Source organism: Peromyscus eremicus, chromosome 8a (assembly GCF_949786415.1).
Source record: "Peromyscus eremicus chromosome 8a, PerEre_H2_v1, whole genome shotgun sequence".
NCBI lineage: Eukaryota > Metazoa > Chordata > Mammalia > Rodentia > Cricetidae > Peromyscus > Peromyscus eremicus.
Window position 1 is genome coordinate 73,622,203 of NC_081423.1, and position 22,650 is coordinate 73,644,852.

The window sequence follows — 22,650 nt, forward strand, 5'->3', positions numbered from 1 at the left end:
TTCCTTCTTTTTGTCTTCCAGATCCAAGGATCGCACATACTACCCTCTTCTGTTCTGTTGGCTGCATCATTAGGCCCTCAATGGCTACTGGTTTCTGATGGGGTTCAACAAACTGGGCGTACTGGCAGTTGATGGGAGGAAGGGATGAAGGCATGGTCTTGATATTAGATGTGTCCACTTCTGCCAATGGTGCCAATGTGCTCACGACACCCTCTACACATAATTCCTTGCTGTTAGTTCTTCTCTCACTGGAATGCTCATCTTCTCTGATGACCACCTGGACCAGTGGTCCCCAACATGTAGGTCGTGACCATTTGAGGTCACATACCAGATATCCTAGATATCAGATATTTACATTATGATTCATAACAGTAGCAAAATTACAGTTATGAAGTAGCAATGAAAATAATTTTATGGTTGGGGGTCACCAAGAGGAACTGTATTAAAAGGTTACAGTATTAGGAAAGTTGAGAAACCACTGACCTAGGCTCATGCTGAGCCTCCAGAATCTCCTGTAGTTTCTATGAAGGTGGCGAATCAGCAAGTAGAGCTTATTACCCATCGCCCAGGGTTCATGTGCCACTGGTCCCCACAGTTCAGACAGGTGTAAGAAAATTTGAAACAGTAAAAAATAAGAATCTAAAGAATCACTCTTCAGCCACAGTCAATCTTTGTTATACTTATCTTTAAACATAGGCTCCCAGTCATTTCTCTCCATAGACGATTACATCCAGTTCATTGTTTTAGATTAACCATAGTGGATGATTAGAATAAAGAAAGTTAATCAGATTAAAAAATATTTGGAAAAAGAAATTAAGAACAGCCCAGGTTATGGTGGTGCATGCCTTTAATCCCAGCACTTGGGAGGCAGAGGCAGGCAGATCTCTGTGAGTTTGAGGCCAGCCTGGTCTACAGAGTGAATTCCAGGATAGCCAGGGCTACACAGAGAAACCTGCCTAGAAAAACAACCCCCCAGCCCCCCAGCCCCCCATCTCCCCACCCCCCACCCCCGCTGGCTACAAAAAAAAAAAGAAGAAAGAAAGAAAGAAAAGAAAGAAGAGAAATTAAGCGGTGTTGTTCACACCAGATTGTTAACGTATTGCTTACAAAAAGCATAGGAAGAAAATTAAAGTTAAATGCTGTATCGTCTTTGTAAGCAAGCTGATCTGTGTCAGAACTGAGCATGGGCTGGATTCTAATGCTGACTCATCACCTAAGTGTCCTTGCTATGCAGAGAAATACACAGCCCTGGGCTCTGGCATCAGAACAGCAACCAACAATCATACTTGAAAACCACTACACATCTACACCCACAGACTGAGACAAAAAGACTTTTGTTCCTAACGGAATAACATATAGAACTCAATTCACATACTTAAATGGAGCGTTTTGGTGTATATTTTTATTCAAGGCTTATTTGCCATGGATGGATGAGAACATGAGAGAAAAGTCATAACTCACTTTGATTTAAGGCTTCAGAAGATCATGCGAAACTAGGAATATTGCTGTAGCAATTGTTTAAAATTGCTATGTGCAACATACCCTTTTATTCTAATATTTATTTTTAAATTTTAATTGAACATACTTGTTAGCAACACAAGCTACAAATTTTATGTCTAAAAATGGGCCAATTATGTTTTTCTTTAAGGGATTACTACACATGAACTCCAATGATTGATTTTTCTTTTATTCTCCTACACTAATAGGATGCCACTAATATTATTTTTATTAAATATCATGTAAGCTCTTCATTTCATACAAATAGCAAAAGTCCAATGAGAGTAAAGAACTCTAAGAATGCTGAGCAAAATGATGCAATGCTCCTAAATAAAATATGCCTACATTGGTGATTGAAATTAATGGTTTGAGCCAAGTGCAGTGTAACCTCAGCATTTAGAAGGCTGAGGCAGGAGGATTGCCATAGTTTGGCAGGCTGGGCTTCACAGCAAATACAAAGATAGCTTGGAATACAAAGTAAAACCCTGTTTGTTTGTTTTTTTAAATTATTTGTTGCTATAAGTTATATTATTCTTATGTTTTGTTTTATATATTTAGCAAGCAGAAATTCTTTGGTCCAATAAGTTTGCAGATGTTGGATTAAGTGGCTTTTTTAAAATGTCATAATAGCTGGGCAGCAGTGGCGCATGCCTTTAATCCCAGCACTTGGGAGGCAGAGCCAAAGTCATAACATATCATAACTTTATAAATTTTTAAAAGGATAAATATAGTAGGTTATTTTGAAGCAAGGTCTCACTGTATAGCCTTGGCTGGCTTGAAATTCACTATATTGACCAGGCTAGCTTTCAACTACAGAGATCCACCTGTCTCTACCTCCCAAGTGCTGGGATTAAAAGGCAAGCACCACTATGCCAGACAAAGCTGGCTTTGCAAACTTCCATCTATATATCATTAAAAAAAATCATTTATACCAAACGAAAGGTTTTTTAAGTTGTTTTCTAAAATTTGGTCTTTCTTTCCTAGAATTAATGCCACCAGAAGGCTCTTTTAAAATTGGATATGGCTATATAGCTTCTCAGTTTCTATGCTCATTCATTTATTTTTTGAGACTAGGTCTCTTACTCTATGGCCCATGCTGATCTTAAACTCACTACACAGACCATACTGGTCCCAACTGGAGATATTTCTGCCTCAGCTGACAAAATGCTGGGTTCATAGGCTTGCAGTCACTCATGGCCAGTTTATATGCTTTTAGTGATTCTTTCTGGAAATCTGATTAAGCTCCCTTCAGAGCATAACATGATGTCCCCAGTGAAACAGAGAAGAGATCTATCTCATCTAGAACTTGATGCTCCCAAAATGGGAGTTGAAATCATCTTATAGTTATACACCTGACAGATAGCATAAGCTCATGTCCATTAACGGGGGGAGGCGTGTTTTAAAAGGTGTACGTGAGGTCCTAGTGGTCTCTACTAAGATATAGAGAGATGATCTATGGAGATTCCATGTTTAATTTTTATAAAAATATTTAAGGAAATGTGTGGAAGATTTATTTTCTTTTAAACGTGTGTGTGTGTGTGTGTGTGTGTGTGTGTGTGTAAAATGGTTCTAGGTGAGAACCATGATTGGGACAGATAGTCTTTTTTCCTACTGCTGACAATATCGAGGAAGACAGTGGAAAGCCTATAATCCAGAAGATCAGCTACCACTATATTACAGTCAGCATCATCCGATGCAAAATACTCAAATGCTGAAAACCAGTACCAACCACATCCTGCAGCCTTGAAATTCTCTCGGCATGGGTCAGTAGACAATGCCCAACAGCTGGCAGAGAGACTCTCATAGGATATTAGAGGTAATAAACTGAAGAATATGTAAAGAAGAGTCCACACTACAGATAGAAAGGCAGCTTTAAAATGAAACAGAGGAGCAAACAACCACAACAAAAAATCAGCACTGCTATAAAAATCCACACAGGGTTTTAAACAAAAAGGTAATAACTAAAATAATGCATTTAGTGGGAAAGCTGATTAGGGAAACTGATACATAAGTTTTCAAGAAACATTACATCAAATACAGAATTTTTACCAAGAACCATAGCTCAAACAAATGAAGAAAAGTTTAAAATAAGAGAAATAATAAAATCCATCTGGAAATCTCATTGTCTAAAACACTGTGTAAGACTAGGAAGAATGGAAGATAGATGAAATATCTTTGGTAAAAACTAAATAGTTCCTAGGATCAAAAATATACCTAAGGCTGATAAGGACCTAGAAACCATCAAGCAGGATAATAAGGGAATTATGCATCTATGCACATACTCAAACATCTGTTCACAGCAGAACAGTGAAATAACAAAATTACTAAAGGGAAGAGAAGCCACAAAATGGGAACAGAAAAAAACAACTAATCAATTATGAAACAAGTGAGGAGGAATCAGAGCTTGAAGAATATTCTCATCAATATCATAGGATGCAGGAGAACGATGGAACATCTCCTTCCAAGGACTCATGGGAAAGAATGCTATGCTTAGAATCTATCCAGCTAAATTAACTGGCATTTAGCATGGAACAAAAAAATGTTCTAGGGCATGCAAGTACTCGAAGTTTACTCCTAGGAGGAGGGTATGCTTCACTAGGAGAAAGGTAACACAACCACAGAAAATGAGAAGTGGGGTTCTAAGAAGAGGAAAAACACCAGGAGGTTCTTAACTTTCAGGAAAGACTTAGGAACTGACTTTTTACCCCGAATGCCTCTTAAACCAATAAGCATTAAATGAAATTCTATATCTGATTGTTTCACTTTGTTATATAAGAGTCTTGCCATGTTGCTCAGGCAGTCTTGAACTGCTGGGCTCAAGAGATCCTCCGCCTCAGCCTCCCAAGTACTAGTATTACATACATGAACCACTGTGCCTTAGTACAATTAATAAATACTAAAAATTAAAATTGATAATTAAAAAAGACAGTAGAGGGAAGGTGAACATACGTAGGCACATTAGTAGAAAAAAGTGTAGGATAACCATCCAGCCACTCATGTGGGTTCAGGTACTAAATGACCAGGTATCTGCTCCTCCACAGCTAAGTACTCTTTATATCCACATTTTCACTTAAAATAGTGTCTTCCCCACTCACAATCATACCACAGACTGACATATTTTTATCCTGGCACTTTTAAGACTTTACTATCTTGTTTATAAACCAACCTAGCCAAGGCCTAGGACAGCCCCTCCATTTCTACACCCCTAACTACAACACAACTACTCAGAGTTTGCTGAGCAGATGGACATAAAGTAATTTTACATACTTCAAATGTAAGTCTGGATTGCATAAAACCGAGCTATAAATTACAGTAAATTATTTTTTATAAAAGGGCTGGGGTTGATCATGTCTGTTACTACTGCATTTCTGACAAAATGATTACTGTATCTTTTCATTAAGTTTAGAAATCAAAGGAATCCAAGATGTAAAGGGAGGGGGTATTAGATGCTGTTAACAAGCCTTCCATCTCCAAAATTCAAAGTTCCTCAGAAAATGACTTTTCAGAACTCATTGCTTGTTTGCCCTTGGCCTCATACCTGCAGGAGCTCTATGTCTTCGTGGTTTTCAGACCCAGGAATGTTCTCCATCAATATGGCAGTCATCACTTTCACATTCATTTTCACCATGTCCAGTTCACTAAGCAGTTTCCCGATCTGTGGAGAGCAATGTGACCTCCAGTCATTAAGTGTGACACACAGACAGTCAGCTATCTTGCTTCCTGCCCACAGGACAAACGCTGGTGATCAAATGCCTTTGAAAATGTAACGTTTTCAAACAAACAGAGGTTTACCTCAGCATACGTATAATTATTTACAAATTATACCCTGTTGTTTCCGGAATAGACTTGGCATTTTTTACATGAAATCCACAGATATGCCTCAGGAAAGTTACTGATGATGAAACAAAATGATCTGAACCAGTATGGATAAAGTAGAAAATATCTAGTAACAGAAGTTAATAGGAACCAGGAAAAAAATGAGAGATGTCATCACGTATTATCCTGAGTTTCTGGCAAACAATCAGAAAAGAAAAAGACAAGAAAAGGAGGTGTAGTTTTAAAGTTATCATGGTATTACAGGAGGAAAGATAAAAAGAGAAACATTTTTTTTTAAAATGGTTTAAATTCTAAAAGGAAGTAATCATGTGGTTTTTTAATATAAGAAACAGTGAACAATATTAATATGAAATCTTCAAATTAATATAAAGTCCTCAATAATAGCTATTTAATACAAAGATATAAATGAGCATCATAAATAATTGTACTCATCTAAATCTCTTATAAACAGAGACTAAGGAGAAAATACAACTCATTTGGTACAATTAACATAGGTAATAAGACAACTGGCTACTGGGCTCTCTGAAATGAAAAGAAACAAGAGTCAGTGGGTGGACCCCAGACCTAGTCCACAGCCTCCACTGGTCAACATTCTATTTTATAAAAAATTATTCATTTACTTATTTTTCTTTTTTCTTTTCTTTTTTTATTATTAAGAAATTTTCTATTCATTTTACATACCAGCCACAGCTCCCCCTCTCCTCCCTCCTCCTGCCCCCAGCCTTTCCCCCCAACCCACCCCCATTCCCACCTCTTCCAAGGCAAGGTCTTCCATAGAGAGTCAGCAGAGCCTGGGACATTCAGTTGAGGTATGTCCAAGTCCGCCCCCCCCACCCCCCCCACCCCCGAACCAAGGCTGCGCAAGGCATTTATTTATTTATTTGTTTATTGATTCATTCATTCATCTACTTAGCTATTTATTTATTTATTTATTTATTTATTTATTTATTTATTTATTTATTTAGTGTGTGCATGTGTGTTTATGTAGTAGGAGGACCCCTTTTGGGAGCTGGTTCTTTCCATCTAAGACGTGGGTTGCAGGCATTCAACTGAAGGCATCAGGCTTGGTGGAAGGGCGACTTTACCTGCCAAGCCATCTCACTGGCCCCCAAGCACAGTTTTTAAATGTGTGAACACAGAATTCAAACAAACTCACCGGGCTAATTCTGCATAGAAATAAAGCATGATGACACAGTTTCCCTAAGTGGCAGTCCCTTATCCCACAGTAAAAGAAGGGGCTACGTAGGCATGCAGCCTATGCCTGCCACCCCAACATGTGGGAGGCAGAGGCAAGGAGATTATCAAGAGTTGTAGGCTAGTGTGGGATACATGGTGAGTTTCGGGCCAGAAGAAGCCACACAGAGGATACCTCATCTCAGAAAGCAAAATAAAGATGTTACTTAACTGAGGGTTGTGTTACATTGCATTTTCGCTTCATAATGTTCTTAAGAAAACTCAAACTGTAAGTACGATGCTTCGAAAAAGACATGAATAAATACAGTTGTCAATGTTGTTACCTGTTCTGGGACTAATGAAATAGTCGGGTTCTTGGGAGCAATTATAGAAGAAAGAGCAGGTGCAGTAGGGACAGACGTTGGTCGTTTGGGTGAGAGCTGGGCAGCCTATCGATATAAAATAAGGAAGCATTATGACATGAATTAACAAAGCAACCTCAAGCCTGGCTCCCAGTCAGCTGACTCAAGGCACGCTCATAAAAAGTCCCGGGTAGTTGGTGTTAGCTCCAAGTTCATCATCGGGCACAACTCGTCCAATATTTGGAGAAGAGCTCTACACAAATGGCATGCTGTAACATAGGAGGTGTTCATAAATTAGGCTAATTAATGAAATGACTAGTTGATAAAGTCCTCTTGGTTTTCACCAAGGCGCCGTATGATGAACTGCCATGAGAAATTATGGTTGTCCCTTTTCTGTGTTGTTAAAAATGGCAAACCAACTCATGGGAAGTCTTTTTAACCCCTACAGCTGCTAAGGCTTCTCCTTCATCAAGGAATAGATCCCCAGATCAGGCCTGATCTATCCCTGTGAGTGGACAGCCACAGTGGCCTGTCATGAGCATGATGTTCTAGGTTCGTGCTTCTCAATATCAGTGTGCATAGAAACACCGAGAACCTTCTCAGAAGGAAGATTCCAGCATAGTATACACACTACGGTCAACAAACTAAGCCTCAAATCACACTGTGAGTGGTGAAGCCTAAACCCATGTTATTTTATGAGATGCAGACATATCCTAATAAATTCATCTTTCTGCTAAGCTGCCTGAACTGGTGTTATCCCTTTCAATATGAAAAGACCCAAGCAACATACATTACTCTACATGCATCCAAGAAAGGCCTCCTACCTCCTGCCTTGTCTCAGCCTCTGCAGCCGAAGGTGGGAATTGAACCCCTTTTTTCAGCAGGTCAAGGTACACTTCTTTCACTTCACTTACATCCACACCTCCTGGGAAGCCCTGTGACCAAGTCTAAATCCAAGAGATGGAAAGTTCCAGAGTGAAAAAAAAAAAAAAGCAAAAACAAAAAATACTTCTTAAAGCTTGTTATGGAAAATGAGTAATTGAAAATTATGTGCTCTCTTCAGAAAGAAAAAGCTAGTTTTGAATGTTTTGGACAGAATGGCCCTTTTCAAAGGACAGAATGGCCATTTTCGCTGGCTAGAATAATAGTATAAAGTGTTTTGAATCATCAGACTCCCATGCTTCAATATCTTTTTCAAGCACTGGGATTGATACTATCAATCATCTACTGCTGCCCTAAATCTAAAATGTAAACATTCTAAAATCCTATCAGTAGCTTTTCTGCCAAACAACCCTAGAACATAATTTCTATATCTGCAGAATGAATATACACATCATTCATTACTTTTCCCATGTGACATGGATATAGTAGAAACTGAAAAAGAAGTAGGGAAATGTTCACCAATTCTTCAGCAGAAGGACACTATTCAATGTCAGGAAATCTTAGTCCACAGAAGCCTTAACACATGCAGCTGGCATGTAGCTCCCTCGGTAGAGGTCTTGCCTAGCATGCATAAATCACTGGGCTCAATCCTCATTACTGCATAAACTGGGTACTTGGGAGGTGGATGCTGTCAGATGTTCTGTATGCTATAGGATGGTCTGTGTTGCTCTGATTGGTTGATAAATAAAAAAAAAGCTAATTGGCCAGCAGCCAGGCAGGTGGGATAAGCAGACAAGAATTCTCAGAAGAGGAAGGCTGAGTCAGGAGATGCCAGCCCACCGTCCAGGGAGCAGCATGTAATGGCACACAGGTAAAGCTATGGAACACATGGCGACATGACATATAGACTAACAGAAATGGGCTTAGTTTAAGTGCAAGAGCTACAGTAGTTAGCCTGAACTAATGGCCGAGCAGTTTTAATTAATATAAGCCTCTGTGTGTTTACTTGGGTCTGAGTGGCTGCAGACTAGGCAGGACACATGAAAACTTCAGCTACAGGAGGCAGAAATATCAGAAATTCAAGATCATCTTCAGTTACATAGAGAGTAAGAGGCCAGCCTGGGATAGAGAGAGATCATGGTCACACAGAAAGAGACAGGGAGAGAGGGAGAGAGGGAGAGCGGGAGAGAGGGAGAGGGAGAGAGGGAGAGGGAGAGGAAGAGAGAGAGAGGGAGAGAGGGAGAGAGAGAGAGGGAGAGAGAGAGGGAGAGAGGGAGAGGGAGAGAGGGAGAGGGAGAGAGGGAGAGGGAGAGAGGGAGAGGGAGAGAGGGAGAGGGAGAGAGGGAGAGGGAGAGAGGGAGAGGGAGAGAGGGAGAGGGAGAGGGGGAGGGAGAGGGAGAGGGAGAGGGAGGAAGAGGGAGAGGGAGAGAGAGAGAGAGAGAGAGAGAGAGAGAGAGAGAGAAGAAAAAGTGCTTTATGCTTTAATCCTAGGTAAATAAAGGATCATTTGCATCATTATCTCTCTATACTTAGAAATTTACCATTCTGTGATATAAATCAACAGACTTACCTTAATAAAATTCAAGATTCTGTTCTGAACGTCCAGCGGCAAGGTGTATCTGGGATTTAGCAGCTTAACTAGAGTATCTTTAATGAACTCCTTCTTCACAATCAGAGACTGGAAACTAGGACCACAGTTCTGCATACACATGTCAATCAGCTGAATTAAAGACCAAAGTCCAATGTTACAGCTCTCTGGAGAATCACTTGTGAATTTAAGACCAAAGAAATATTACCAAAGGATGACTTCTGCTAGTGTTCTAATTAACAAATACCGTCTGCTTCTTATAATACTAAACTATATGATGAAATGTTAGGTTGAAATATTATGAGGAAGAAGAAGCAGAATGAAACTACTCAGAGGCTAGAACTGATGAGGAGTCAGGATACAAACAGAGCACTCAGCAGCATGTGGTAGCCGATGCCACATGCTAAATGCAACGTCAAGCAAAACATACATGCTATGTTAGATGATGTAACATTTGCTGCAGGTTATCTAGGGTCAGCCTGGTACCTCCTGGTGTCCTGGCTCTGTTAACAACGACACACCCTTTCACTCTTAAATGTTTTAGTTTGGAAAATAAATTGCAGCCTGTCTAGCAATAGATCTTGATAGGCAAGTGTGATTATTGAGAGTCAGGTGAATGTGTGAGAGTTTTATATAAGGCAGGTGCCAAGCTGGGCATTGAAAAATGACCAAGGAAAACAGAAAGGAATATATAGTTGTATTCTAGATGGATGAATGCTGCTCTGGTTTGCATCTGGAATGTTCCACAGGCCCCTGTGCTAAAATCTTGCTGCTATTTGCAGGTAGCAGAAACTTTAAAAATGGTGCTAGTGGGATGTTCTGGGTTGTGTCAGGGATAGCCTCAAAGGGGACTGTGGAACTATGATCTCTTTCTTTCTAACCTCCATGCTATAAGATGAGTGCTTTAGTTCTGCCACAAATCTCTACCATGGCATGCTACCTAGCCACAGGCCACCCAATCATAAATGTCTGAAACCACAAGCCACACTGAACCTTCCTTAAAAGCTACCTTAGGTAGATAGTATTTCTAGAGATTCCTAGAAAGACGACTAATGCAAATCATATGAAAAAAAAAAAACCATAAAGGTGTCAAAATGTACGAATTGTCACATGGGAGATTTGTACTCTGCTTTGTCTCTCATAGTGGCTTCTTGATGTAGGCAAATTGAGAACACTGGAAGGGTACCATGAACAAAATCTGTGAGGGCATCGTCTAGACTGTACAGATATCGGTCTGGCAGGATAGAGTCGAGACATCATCCAGGAGTCCCTGAAGGGAATTTGTTAGTCAACATCATATATGAAAAGTTATTCTCTGTGTAGGTACCCTACAGAGGGAAATTGAAAGGTGGAAAAACCTGGAGTGACAGGGTGATCTGGTAGGCACTCACCAGTACAGACCCAATACAGAACAGGATGAAACCAGGATGGTGTGGGTTCACCAGAAAGAATGAATTCTGAAAGAAGAACTTGGAATGTGCATTTACTGAAGCAAGAAAACTGAAGGCTAAGAGACTTTCACTCTGCCTGGGCTGTGGGTATCTTCCATGGAAAGATGCAGGTGGATGGGGTGATACATCTGGGGACTTAGGGGTAAAACTGGTGGGGCAAAATTTAGTTATTTTAGGTTTGAAAGGAAAAGTAAACATTCAAATATGTTTAGCAGAGAACTCTACATCTACAGCTGCAGGTCAGGAGAGTGAAGGAACCACAAGGGAGTCATCAAGGCCACCAAGGAGGAGCAAAGAGGAGGAATACATGGGTCAGAGGAATGCAAGGAAGGCAGTGAAAACGCAACATGGCGGGGGGGGGGGAAGGAAGAAAGGAAGGAAGAAAGGAAGGAAGGAAGGAAGGAAGGAAGGAAGGGGAGGAAGGAAGAAAAGAAAGAAGGAAGGAAGGAAAGAAAGAAGGAAGGAAGGGGAGGAAGGAAGAAAAGAAAGAAGGAAGGAAGGAAAGAAGGAAGGAAGGAAAGAAGGGAGAAAGGAAGGAAGGAAAGAAGGAAAGAAAGAAGGAAGGACAATAATGTTGGTAAAGTAAAAAACAAACAAACAAAAAAAACCTTCCCAGAGGAAGGGTGTTAATGGTTACTAACATGGATTGACAACTGAAATGTGTTCACTGATTAGTGGGGCCATTTGCCACTTTGAATAAAACAACACAGGCACAAATCTGGCTAATAAAGAATGAGCTGGAATGGAAAAACTGCACACAGAAAACCGATTTCTAAAACTGATCTGAAGGTGAAATTAAATCTCCACGCCACTTTTAGTTTGTGAGACCAAAGAGACTATGCCCCGACCAGGAAACAGTCCTTAGAAAAGCGGCCCTGGCACCTGACTTCCCAACATGTGCTGTATTTTGAGTGTCACTCTCATGCAATACAAAAAGTAACAGCAGGTACAAAAGCTATACTTTGAAAGCAACGAGGCCACGGAAGCAATCAGAAAATATTGAAGCTGGGTAGACGAAGCTACTGAAACACCAAAAGTAAAGGGACAGAGAAACAGAACCCACACCAAAGTGAGATGACTGTGTCCTGACGTAAGCTGGCTAGACAGAATTGGAAAGGCGAAGTGGAAATGATGCCGAGCTTGACCAGTTCTTAAAGTGAGTTTTTCATGGGTGAGATGCTGAAGACAAGCGCCTCTATTCCATCTGAGTTAACGTTAGGAAATACTTATCCAACGGCTTCTGCAGACTTGGATAAGATATCAAACTTCCGTGTCTCCCTTTCACTTACAGTAAAGTAAATGACGAATTTCTTGTTCAATAGTGCCCAAACCAATTTTTATCTTTGGCCTATTAATACTTTATGGTAATGGGCAACATTCCTGGAAGGTACACCCACAAAAATCAGAGTCAACACACAGTCCTGAGCGTGTTAACATCTAGAGATCGGCAATCATGCCCTTTGTGGTTTCCCGTCGGAATCAAGAATGTCAGGGCTCATTATTTCTATATCATTTCCTCCATTATGTCTCTAGTCCTCACCCCCCTGCTCACTTGGATTCTAAAACATACTGAACAAATTTATATGAGTTGCTTAACATAGTTTGCTATCTAGTTCTGGTGAAAATGTCCTCAGACAACCTATCTTTGGAAGCAGGATAAGTAGGAATCCATAATCTGAAGTGGGAGAGAGAATTGCAGGAACCAAGCAACCAAGAAAAGCAGAAGTGAATGACTCAACGCTTTACCCATCTATTTTTGTGCTTAGTGAGCAAATCACTTGTGTGAACTTGTGGCAATTCTGTGTGCATAATGGACATTGTGCCTCTTTCTAGGAGCTTGCTGTATATAATGCCATGTACTCTGAGAGGGAGGCACATAGCAGGACCTCAGCAAATGGTAACCACTGAGACCACTGTGTCTATGGAGAATGTTCTAGCATGACAGAATGTGCTTATCAGCAAAAATAAAAAAACAAAAAAACAAAAAAACTTCACCGACAGCTAGAAGAAAAAGCACCATTTCGCAGTTTTGCTTCTCACTATAGGTATCTAAACCAGGTACAGCAACGATACTAGATTTCTGGACCACCAACAGTGATCACACCAAGGCAGGGCTACTCTATCCTACTAGCTATACCTAGGGGAAAGCTGTCTTCTCACCCTTTTCTCATGTGATAAACCACTGGATGGACCTTTACATATCTCTTGAAATCGCTCTAACCCTTTTTTAGTGTATGCTCCATAAAGGACTATTACATTCCTTGACTCTCAGGAACTTGTTCAACCACCTTGCATTGGACGATGACAGTAGTATTTGCTGAGGTTAGTCACAGTTGACTCATTCTAGAAAGGGCTCTCTAGCTTAGGGCAAGCAAGCTTAGAACCAACACTGAATGAAAGACAAAGCAGAGCTATTGACTCCTTGGGCTGGGAGTGTACCTCAGTGGTAGGGCCCATGTCTCAAAGGCACAAGGGCACAGATTCTATCCACAGCATTGCAAAACAAAAGCACAAAAGCTATTGGCTTATTGCTAGAACTACGCCACCGGTAGAAAATCATACTATAGTCAGTCAGATTGTGTCAAAGACCCAACCAAGGGGAACAAGTCCATGGAGGACTCAAAATGACAGACAATATTAAAAACATTCACAATTGACATAATTGGCTCTCATCACTTTATTTCTCTTCACCGAAATAAAATGGAAAGTTCACATATGGGATGACTTTTTAAACAGTCTATTGGTAAACTTATAGTCGCCTTTGACAGACATTGGGCAATTCCTTCTGTGACTAATTTCTCCCATAATTCAATTTTGCCTAAGAGAATACTGAACCCAGTGTGGAGGCCTTGAGATAACTATGAAAGACAATAAATAAGTTGAGGTGAAGCGCATAGGCCACTGTGTGTACAAAAGAAGAAAGCTACATGCAGCTACCAAGAATCAAAGCCCATTTGGGGAAAACTCAAAAGAAACTTCTTCTTCTCTCATGGCCCCTTTTCTATGTTCACAACCAACACACACACACACACACACATACACACACATACACACACACACACATACACATACACACACACACATAAATCTAGATCCAAGAAAAAACTTGTTATTTATCTTTCAGAATCTGGCTTATTTTGTTTAACCCAATATAGCTTATGGGAATGGAGAAAGGACAAAAGGGGGTACAATGGAATTCATGTGACATGAAATAAGGGGGGCTAGTGGGTGGAGAAAGGGTCTATCAAGAGGGTTATGGTGAAGGAGGGACAGAGGAAGAGATAGATGAAGAATAATAATGCTTAGTGATAAATATGTATTAAAATGACATAAGGAAATCCATTGCTTTGTATGCCAACTTTAAAAATTAATTAAGAGAGTCTGGAGAGATGGCTTAGTGTTTAAGATCACTTGGTGCTTTTTCCAGAGGACCCAAGTTCAGATCCCAGTCCTCATACTAAGCAGCTCACAAGTACCTGTAAAGCTAGCTCCAGGGGTCTGACGCCTGCTTCCAGCTTCTGAATGCACCTGCAGACATGTGGCATACACTCACACAGACATAGACACATAAATAAAAATGAACTTTTAAAATAAACTAAGGAAAAGAAAAAGAATGCAAGAAAAAGCAGGCATCTTCCTTGACCTTAATGAACTTGGATGCTAACAATGAAGTTGAATTCTGACCCCTAACCTTTGACTTTCTTCTTTACGCAAGCATGGGCTTTAGACTCTCTGGTTCTCATATGCTGGTAGGGGAATCACAAGGCAGATTGGATATAGTTAAAGTGGGCATGTAATAAAAAGAAGCAGTTAGCCAGAAAAAAGCTTCAAAGGCTAGACTAACAGAAAGAGGGACTGGAAAGCCCAAAGAGAAATGGAAGATCCATGGGACAACATTCTACTGAACCCATTCTCCTCCCTGTCCATTCCAAGTGAAGATGGATAACACAGACGTGGAGATATCTATCCACTGGAACATCAAAGGGGCAGCACACAACACTAACAGAGGCAAACCACTAAAGAGAGTCAACAACTGTGAGATGGCAAAGTGGTACCCACGTGGAAATGCAAAAGGTGATACTCATTCATTGCCCCCGTCTTTATCTTTCTTACTCAATTCTCTTACTCTTCTGTACTCCTGATATACTCTATTTTAGTTTAGATATTTCGTTTTAGTGCTGTCTATACTCCTTTCTACAAAGGTCTAAAAATACCTTCAATTAGACCCCAAGTCTTCCTGAATAGTAGAGGAAATGGGATGAAGTTTGGGGGAAGGGAGGTAGGGGACTTAATTCGTTCTATGCTGGATAGAGTTGTGTGTCTGACTCCGTACTATGCACGTAGGAAGGTGCTGAGGACACAGAGGAAATACATGAGAGACTTGATTCATTCTAAGAAGAAAAGTGGTATGAGGAAAGGGCATGGGATTTAGACTCTTAGGACTGGGTTCAAATTCCACACATGCTACTAATAGCAAGTTAATCTTAGTATAGTCACTGAACATCCTTATCTGTTTCATTATCTGTGCAATGGAATAAGACAATCACCTCTACTGGTGGTAAGAGCATCAGTCATGTATCAGGCATTTCCATCCTAGCCCTGATGCCCTGGCATTTCTACAAAAGCATTTTACTCCTTTCTCAATAGTTCACATCATTCTGTGGGTCTTCCTGAGCTGGCTGCTATGAGTTAGAGACAGAGAGAGCCCAAAAACCAGGAAGGAGGACAATGCCTCTAAAACTACAGTCAGATCCCAACTGAAGGGTTTGTTCTATATTTGTAGCATGGATACCATTTATTAATTTCTTTTCATTCAGTCAGTCTCCAAGTACACAGAATGTGATAATTTGTATTCCATGTGAACCTACAAAGTTGGAACTATACCCACATCTGCCTCATAGCCTTCTGGTAAACACTGCCATTACTCCTAAAAACAGTATGATGTTGGCCATACTTAGGTGTGGTCTAACTTCCAGAAGAAATAAAGACGACATACAGCGCATTTCCAAAGTAAAAAGGGCAACTCACCAACGTGACTAAAGAGGCATATGGTCAAAACTAGGGGGAAATTGGGAATATTTCAATAAGAGCTCACATCTGTATCACAGATGAAACAGTGCACAGGAGAGCTGCATAGAGTGACAAGAATGTTCTACAAATTACATCATCAGAAGAACCTGGTTGAAACTTCAGAGGCTGCCAGTGCCTCAGGAGTCTACAGTGGTGCTGAAGAGAAGTAGAAAGCTGTCAGGGAGCCATGCTTCACAACCTCAATTTTCTTCTTCTTCAAACGTGGCCAGCAAATACAAATACACACTCATTGATCCGTTTATCATCTACTAGTTTTTAACCACAAGTTCTAAGATCTTGATAGGGAAAAACTAATTCTGTGGGAATGTTTTCTTTCTACAAAATTAGATGGCACTGTAGTCAACTGAACTCCCTTCTGCTGCTCTCAAGTAGATGAGGAGTCTTAAGTCACACAGTCCAAATCTCATTATTACCCAGTGGTCATCTCTTAGACTATGATTATATTTTTTTAACTCATTAAATATGTTAATTCTAGGCGAGGAAACCCCACAATCTCAACTATAGCATTAAAAGTACTTACTGACAAGGAAAGTTGTATTTCTTTGTGGTTGTAGTTTTTGGAAATCCTTTTCTTCAAAGCTTTTACTGCATCTTTTGGCCTATGGTAACAAATACACTGAAATCATCAATTTGGATGTAGAAGCAGTTTCCATGAAAGCAAGATGCAATATGGAAATAGGAAATGGCATAAGAATAAAGACTGATGCTTGATTCTGCTGCCACCTTAGGTGGGCCACTTAACTTACCACATCTAAGTGTCCTTGTGAAATAGATCTATCACACCACTTGTCCCCAACCCCCCCACCATGAGACACAACGAAGATATTCATGTTAAGTGTATTACATAGAAAACACTGGTCATGAAATGTGTGCATACCAGTTTCTATCAAGACTCAAAATCAGGCTACAAGAAATATAACCCTAAAACAACAAAAGAAAAGTGTTCCCTTTAAGATTCTTAGCATTTCCTGACTTATCCTGTTGGTAAGGGGATATAGGAATTACAGCAGTTTACTAATTCTGATATGCTATAACTTTATGCTAGGAAGATCTGCAAGCAGAGAGTTAAAATTCACATTGTCAGATTTCCCTTTTGCATGATCAATGAAGAAATTGATAACAGTGATGAAAAAGGTTCACAGAGGACCTAAACACAACAAAGGGCATATAATACTATAACTGTGGATCTGGGGAGATGCTCAGTGGGTAAAGCATTTGCTGTGTAAAGCTTGAGGACCTGAGTCAGGATCCCCAGGCCCAGGTAAATCTATGGTGGTTGGATTACAGCCTGCCTGTCATTCACATGCTTGCTTAGAAGATAGAGAAGGATGCCTGGGATAAGCTGGCTAGTTGACTGGCTTTACTGCAGAGCTCTGGGTTCAGCCGAGAAACCTTGGCTCAACCGATGAGAAGGAGAGCAGTTGAGGAAGATCCTTGAGGTCAGCCTCAGGCCTTCACACTAAAGTGTGCTCACCCACATGTGAATACACATGCATTCATGCATACCACATACAGAGACATATTTCAAAAAAAAATCTGTAAACTCTTAGACATGTCAACCATAGGCACTTGCCTTTAATATATAACCAATAATTATGTTGCCATGTTTTCTTCATTATCACACACTAGACTAACTTTTTTTCTATCAATTATCCCTTAAAAATGTTCAAGAAAAAGAACAAGTTTCGCCTTTGATCATAACCTATAGTTGATTAAATTCAAAGAAGTTGTCCTTGTTAAAGACTTTTTCTTTCTTTCTCTTTCTTTTTAATGACTTCCAGCTTAGATAGTATATCAACACACAGCACATTTTGTACAGTATGAACAGGGGTGAGCTGGCATGATGAAGGATAAGCGCTGTCCCCTGACAAGGAAAGAAAAGACTGTTCATTTGTTTCCTGAATAATCAAGAGGGTTGGTCACCACCGGCCTGGACACCACCAGAAGCCACCCAGCTCCCAGCTTCGGGATAATGCTCTTGTTACATAAAACACTGGCAATCAGAGTGCGAAAAAGCTCTAAAGGAAGAAACAATTTATCTCTCTCCTTTTTTTTAAAAAAAAATCTTTTTTAAAACAGAGAATTTGAGCAAGACAAAGACAAAACATAAACTAGTAAAGAAAAGGCAAAGGAGGGGACAAGGTCTAATGAACTCTTGGGTACTCAGCATGCTGGAGCAAGTTGTCCCCAGTGTCAGCCCGCCATCTTCATGAGGTAGGATGTGCCAGTAGGACAGCAAAATGTCCTTTCAACAAAACACCCGAAAGGTGGCCAGGGAAAACACGCCGCAGTTCTGATGTATCTTCTCAGGGCCCAAAGGCACAGACACCACTGTGAACTTACCCATCCTGCGTGGTGTTAATTATGTCACAGATATGCATGAACTGGCCCCAGTCTTCAGTCTGGACTCCAGCAAACGTAGCCTTTTCTGCAAAGATAAAGCTGCTTGTGTTAAGTCTGAGCCACCACAGAATAAAACATATCTTGTCTCCTTGAAATGTTCTGCCTGGTGCACTAACAAGTACCATGAAGTCTATGCTACCAAAGGGTAAAGTGATTTTTTTCCCCTCCTAAACCATTCCCAGTTACTCAGGAATCAATCAGAAAACAAGTTCAGAGGGCTGCTGTTGCAACAGTAATGAGTGAGCCATTAAGAAAGCCTACAACAGCTGGCCACAGGGCCAAAACAGACCAGTTAAATCTCTCTCCTCCAGGCTCTTTCAGAAGACAGAATTTCAGATCCGTGGCATCCTGGGTAGTCACGGGCAAGGTGGACTACACATTGAAGGGACTCTAGCCAACCTAGGCCTGTCCTGACAGTCTTGCCCTCCTCCCTCATTCCCTGTCTTGCTAAAAACCACTAGACTATAGTCCTAAAGCTAGCCACCAAGGTCTATTCCCTTATTTGGCCACTTCCTTCTCCTGAGGCTGACTACCAAGGTCCAGTTATCAAAGTATTGAAGTCCAGTAATCAGACGCTTTCTTTGGCTCACCTAATTAAATGCCCAATTAAAATCAAACACCTCATCCTAACAAGCGATGTACCTTTATAAACCGCCATTGTCCTATGTGCCACATCTGTCTCCTCTCTATCCAGAGGCAGTCCTTTATCCCTCTGGGACAAACACCCCTTTCCTCCTTCCCTTATTCCCTTCCCCTTCTCCCTCGTCCTCTATCTCCTGTGTTTGACTCTGTCCCTCTAGGGCACATAAATCTCCTTGGTGCTGAGAACTTTGTCTTGGGGGTCCTGAGCCAATACTTTTCCTTCCACACATCACTCACTCTTTTCTCATTTAACCCAGGTACAGAGGATGAAAGAATTTCGAAGACAGTAAAGAAATGACCCAAGGTCACGTATCAAATAGAACTTGCATTCAAATCAAGGTTATTTGATTCCACTGTTTGTATTTTTAAATTATGTATTTGGTGGGGGAATAAGGAAAAAAAAAAAAAAAAAAGGAAGACCCAGCACAGCAACTGAGCAAGATGGCTTCTGGCATCAAAGTTATGGTAGGCAGATTTACACACTCACACGCTTGACATTCCCTTCTCTAGCCAGCCTCTTTAGGAACACAGAACGAGGGTTGGAGAACCTCTAACGCAGCGGTTCTCAACCTTCCTATGCTGCCACCCTTTAACACACTTCTGCATGATGTGGAGAGCCACAACCATGAAAATGTTTGCATTGCTACTCCATAACTCTAATTTTGCTACTCTTATGACCGGAAATGCAAATAGCTGTGTTTCCCGATGGTCTTTGGCCACCCCTGTGAAAGGAAGGTTGGACTCCCAAAGGAGTCATGACCCACAGGTTGAGAACTACCGCTCCACTGTCAGTGTGTTTACTGGCTTCTATGACAAAGATCCCCAAGCAGAGTGTGACACTTGAATTTGGCTCTGAATGGACAAAACTGAGCAATCTTGCCTGTGTTGTTAGGCACACATTACTCTTCCATCTGCCAGATACTTCCTCCTCCTCCTCCTTCCCAACCTGCTCATTCCTAGAGAACTCCTATTCACTCTTCCAAGGCTGAGTTCGTTTCTCCCCTTTTCATAAGTTTTGCAGGCCTTAAGTGTTTCCTAGTTTTGTAAAGGTTCTTATGGTGGTTACTACAGAATATGTCCATCTTCCTTATAAGCAAGTGAGTTCCCTGAAGGTAGAGACTATGCCTTCCTGAAGGTAGTTCTAAATGTTTACAGAACTGAAGGATAATTTGACATATTGCTGGAGTTTCTTTTGTTTGTGAAGATTCAGTGTGGATCTGTTTCTTCTCAGGACTCATTCTAATACGCACTATCAAGCAAGGAGATGGGCAATGAAGAAAGGGTTTTTCCTCAAGGGCAGCGCTCTTCCCGTATCTTGAAGATGTGGAGGCACAGGTTTAAGTTCAAGAATGTCCCCTGTCCCTACAGCAGTTAACTTACCCTCAGCCTCAACTCTCTGAATCTAAGCCCTCCTTACAAATACCAGGTCCTTAAGATTTCATCACCCTATTAAGTTCCAGACAGTTTGCCTGTCATTAATACGTCCTGGTGCCACACCCTGCCCTCAGAAGAAAGAATGGGTCTGAGGTGGCAAAAAGCCAAGTGTTGTCAGTGGCTTCTGCGTTGTCCACCTCTAGTTCCGAGCACAAGCACACGGGAGAAAAGAGGGCAGTGCTGGGGTGGGAGGGCGAAGCTTGAGGGCCTCTGTGACTCCAGATGGCCCCTCTCCCCGTCCTCAGCACCAACAACAAGCACTTTCAATCTCTGTGTTTATGCAAAGGGCCACTCAGACCACTTGAGCTGTGCGCTGGAGAAAACTGGTTTGGAGAAACCTGCCTCTCCAGGTGAGGTCACGCTAATTTGCTTCTCTGAGCCTTCTCCTCCTGGTCTGTAAAATGGGCAGAACAATAAAGTGCTGGGAGTGGACGCATTTTATGAAGAACCTTGCCCGGGTCAAGAAGTTTCCACTTTCTCCTCCCAGCGGCCCCAACACTCCACACAGTGCTGCGGGTCACCTGCTTGGCTCCACTCGCCCAGCGGACATCCAGAGGAAGATTTTGCACTTTTTTTTTTTTTTTTCCAGAGAGGTCCTGGTATAAGTGAACCAAGAAAGAAAGGTGGACAGCTGCCTCAGGTGGCACACAGGTGGCGTGGGAAAGCTGCGGGGGGAGGGTAGCGTTTCCTCCAACTTGGTCCAACTCGGCCCCCCAACAGTCGAGAACGGAGTCGAGCGGGCAAAGCTCCCACGGTCCCCAGAGCCAGCCCGGATGTTGCTCCCCGCGCCTCCTTACCTACGAGGTGACCCACGGAGGTAGCGTAGGGATCGCGGTGACTCTTCCCAAACGCCATGGTAGCTCCAGAGAGCCCTCCCAGGAAATCCGCCTCCACCGCCCTCCGACTGGCGACTCCACCCGCCCGGTGCCCGAGGCTCCTCCTCTCCGCTCCAACGCTTCGCCGCCGCTGCGAGGCGCCAGGCAGCTCGCCAGGCGGGCGGGCGGGGACCCCGGGGGACTTGGCGCACCTGCTGCGCGCTCGCCTGGCGCTTGCCGCTCCGCGTGACCCTAGGTGGGCTGAGAGCCCGGGTGGAGCTGTTTGGCCTCATACCCCAAGCCTGGGAACTCAGAGTCCAGCTCCAGTGTCTCCACTTGAGGGCTGAAGATCGCTCCTCTCGCTTTGCAGACTAAGCAGCGTGGGGTTGGTGTTGCAAAGGCAGCTGAGGAGCGTTGCTAGGGTTAGTGGAAACATATAGACCTCTCAGGTCACCGTCACACACCTCCAGAACAATGAGACTTCGCCTATTCCCTGAACCGATTCTTGCGCCCTGCGCTTTACATCTACGGAATTGGGAGGAGGATGGGCCGTCTAGGAGAGCGACGGCCTCCCTGGAGCCTAGGCTCTTTGTTTCTCTCCTGTTTCCAAGAGGGACCACGGGGCGCCGCCACACAAGCTCTTGGCTCCTAACTCCATCTCCTAGGAGCCCTGCTTTCCAGCCTACTGGTGAAAGGAGAGTGGGGCTTTCCTGGGGCTCTGGCAGGAAATATGTTTGGAATGTAAATCCACATTAAGAAACCGAACTCCTTTGTAGCTTCTCTACTGGAGCCAAGATTTCTTTTTCCTTTTTGCTCGGCTAACATCAGACAAACCAGCCTCCTATCTGTAGGATGCCTTCTGAGAGACTGAGCTACTCTGCTCTTGGTAAATTTTGCTTCCTGTGCCTAACTGGAACTCAGCTCCACATATATAGTGGGTTTATTTCCCCCCGTGAAAATGGCGACTCGGAAGAGCAAGAGGACCTAGCATGACTCATGTTTTGGTCTTATATATTTTAGCATAGATGCCAAAAGCAATTACATTGTGCTCTAAGTGACTAACATCTCTTTTATTGATCTCAAATCTTCTTCTTCTTCTTCCTCCTCCTCATTCTCCTCCTGAGTGAGTTAACACGGATATTTTACGATCTAAAACACAGCATTTTTGTTGTGATAATGTTTCTCAGAATGAGGTTGGTCTTAACTGAAATAGGACGTGGTTATCAGGCTGTTTCATGTGATGCCATTTATCCACTCCCGTAGTCAAAGTCGTCATTACAACGGAGGTTGAAACTTCTTTTGGTGATATCAGCGTGATCTCTGTTTCATGTTATAGTCGTTGGTAAATCATCTGCCTCCACTGCCATGTGCACTGGGGTAACATTAGGGAGAAAGTCAACTTCAGCACTAGCTCAAATGCTGATGACCCTCTACAGGGAACAAGAAGTAGGAAGGAACAGAGTATCCCCCAGACG

General features: G+C 42.0%; 1 protein-coding gene across 1 annotated transcript in view; it reads right to left on the minus strand.

Moving 5' to 3' along the window:
• Nucleotides 1-21,266, minus strand: part of Tom1l1 (target of myb1 like 1 membrane trafficking protein) — a 45,889-nt gene extending 24,623 nt beyond the window's left edge. Inside the window, exons 1-7 of the mRNA XM_059271513.1 lie at nucleotides 21,158-21,266; nucleotides 18,225-18,309; nucleotides 16,402-16,480; nucleotides 9,322-9,471; nucleotides 7,694-7,816; nucleotides 6,852-6,956; nucleotides 5,036-5,152 (exon numbers count right to left, since the gene is read on the minus strand). Coding sequence (XP_059127496.1) covers nucleotides 5,036-5,152; nucleotides 6,852-6,956; nucleotides 7,694-7,816; nucleotides 9,322-9,471; nucleotides 16,402-16,480; nucleotides 18,225-18,309; nucleotides 21,158-21,215 — 717 coding nt within the window. The 5' untranslated portion in view covers nucleotides 21,216-21,266. The remainder of the gene's footprint in view (nucleotides 1-5,035; nucleotides 5,153-6,851; nucleotides 6,957-7,693; nucleotides 7,817-9,321; nucleotides 9,472-16,401; nucleotides 16,481-18,224; nucleotides 18,310-21,157) is intronic.
• Between the last annotated feature and the right edge of the window lie 1,384 nt (nucleotides 21,267-22,650).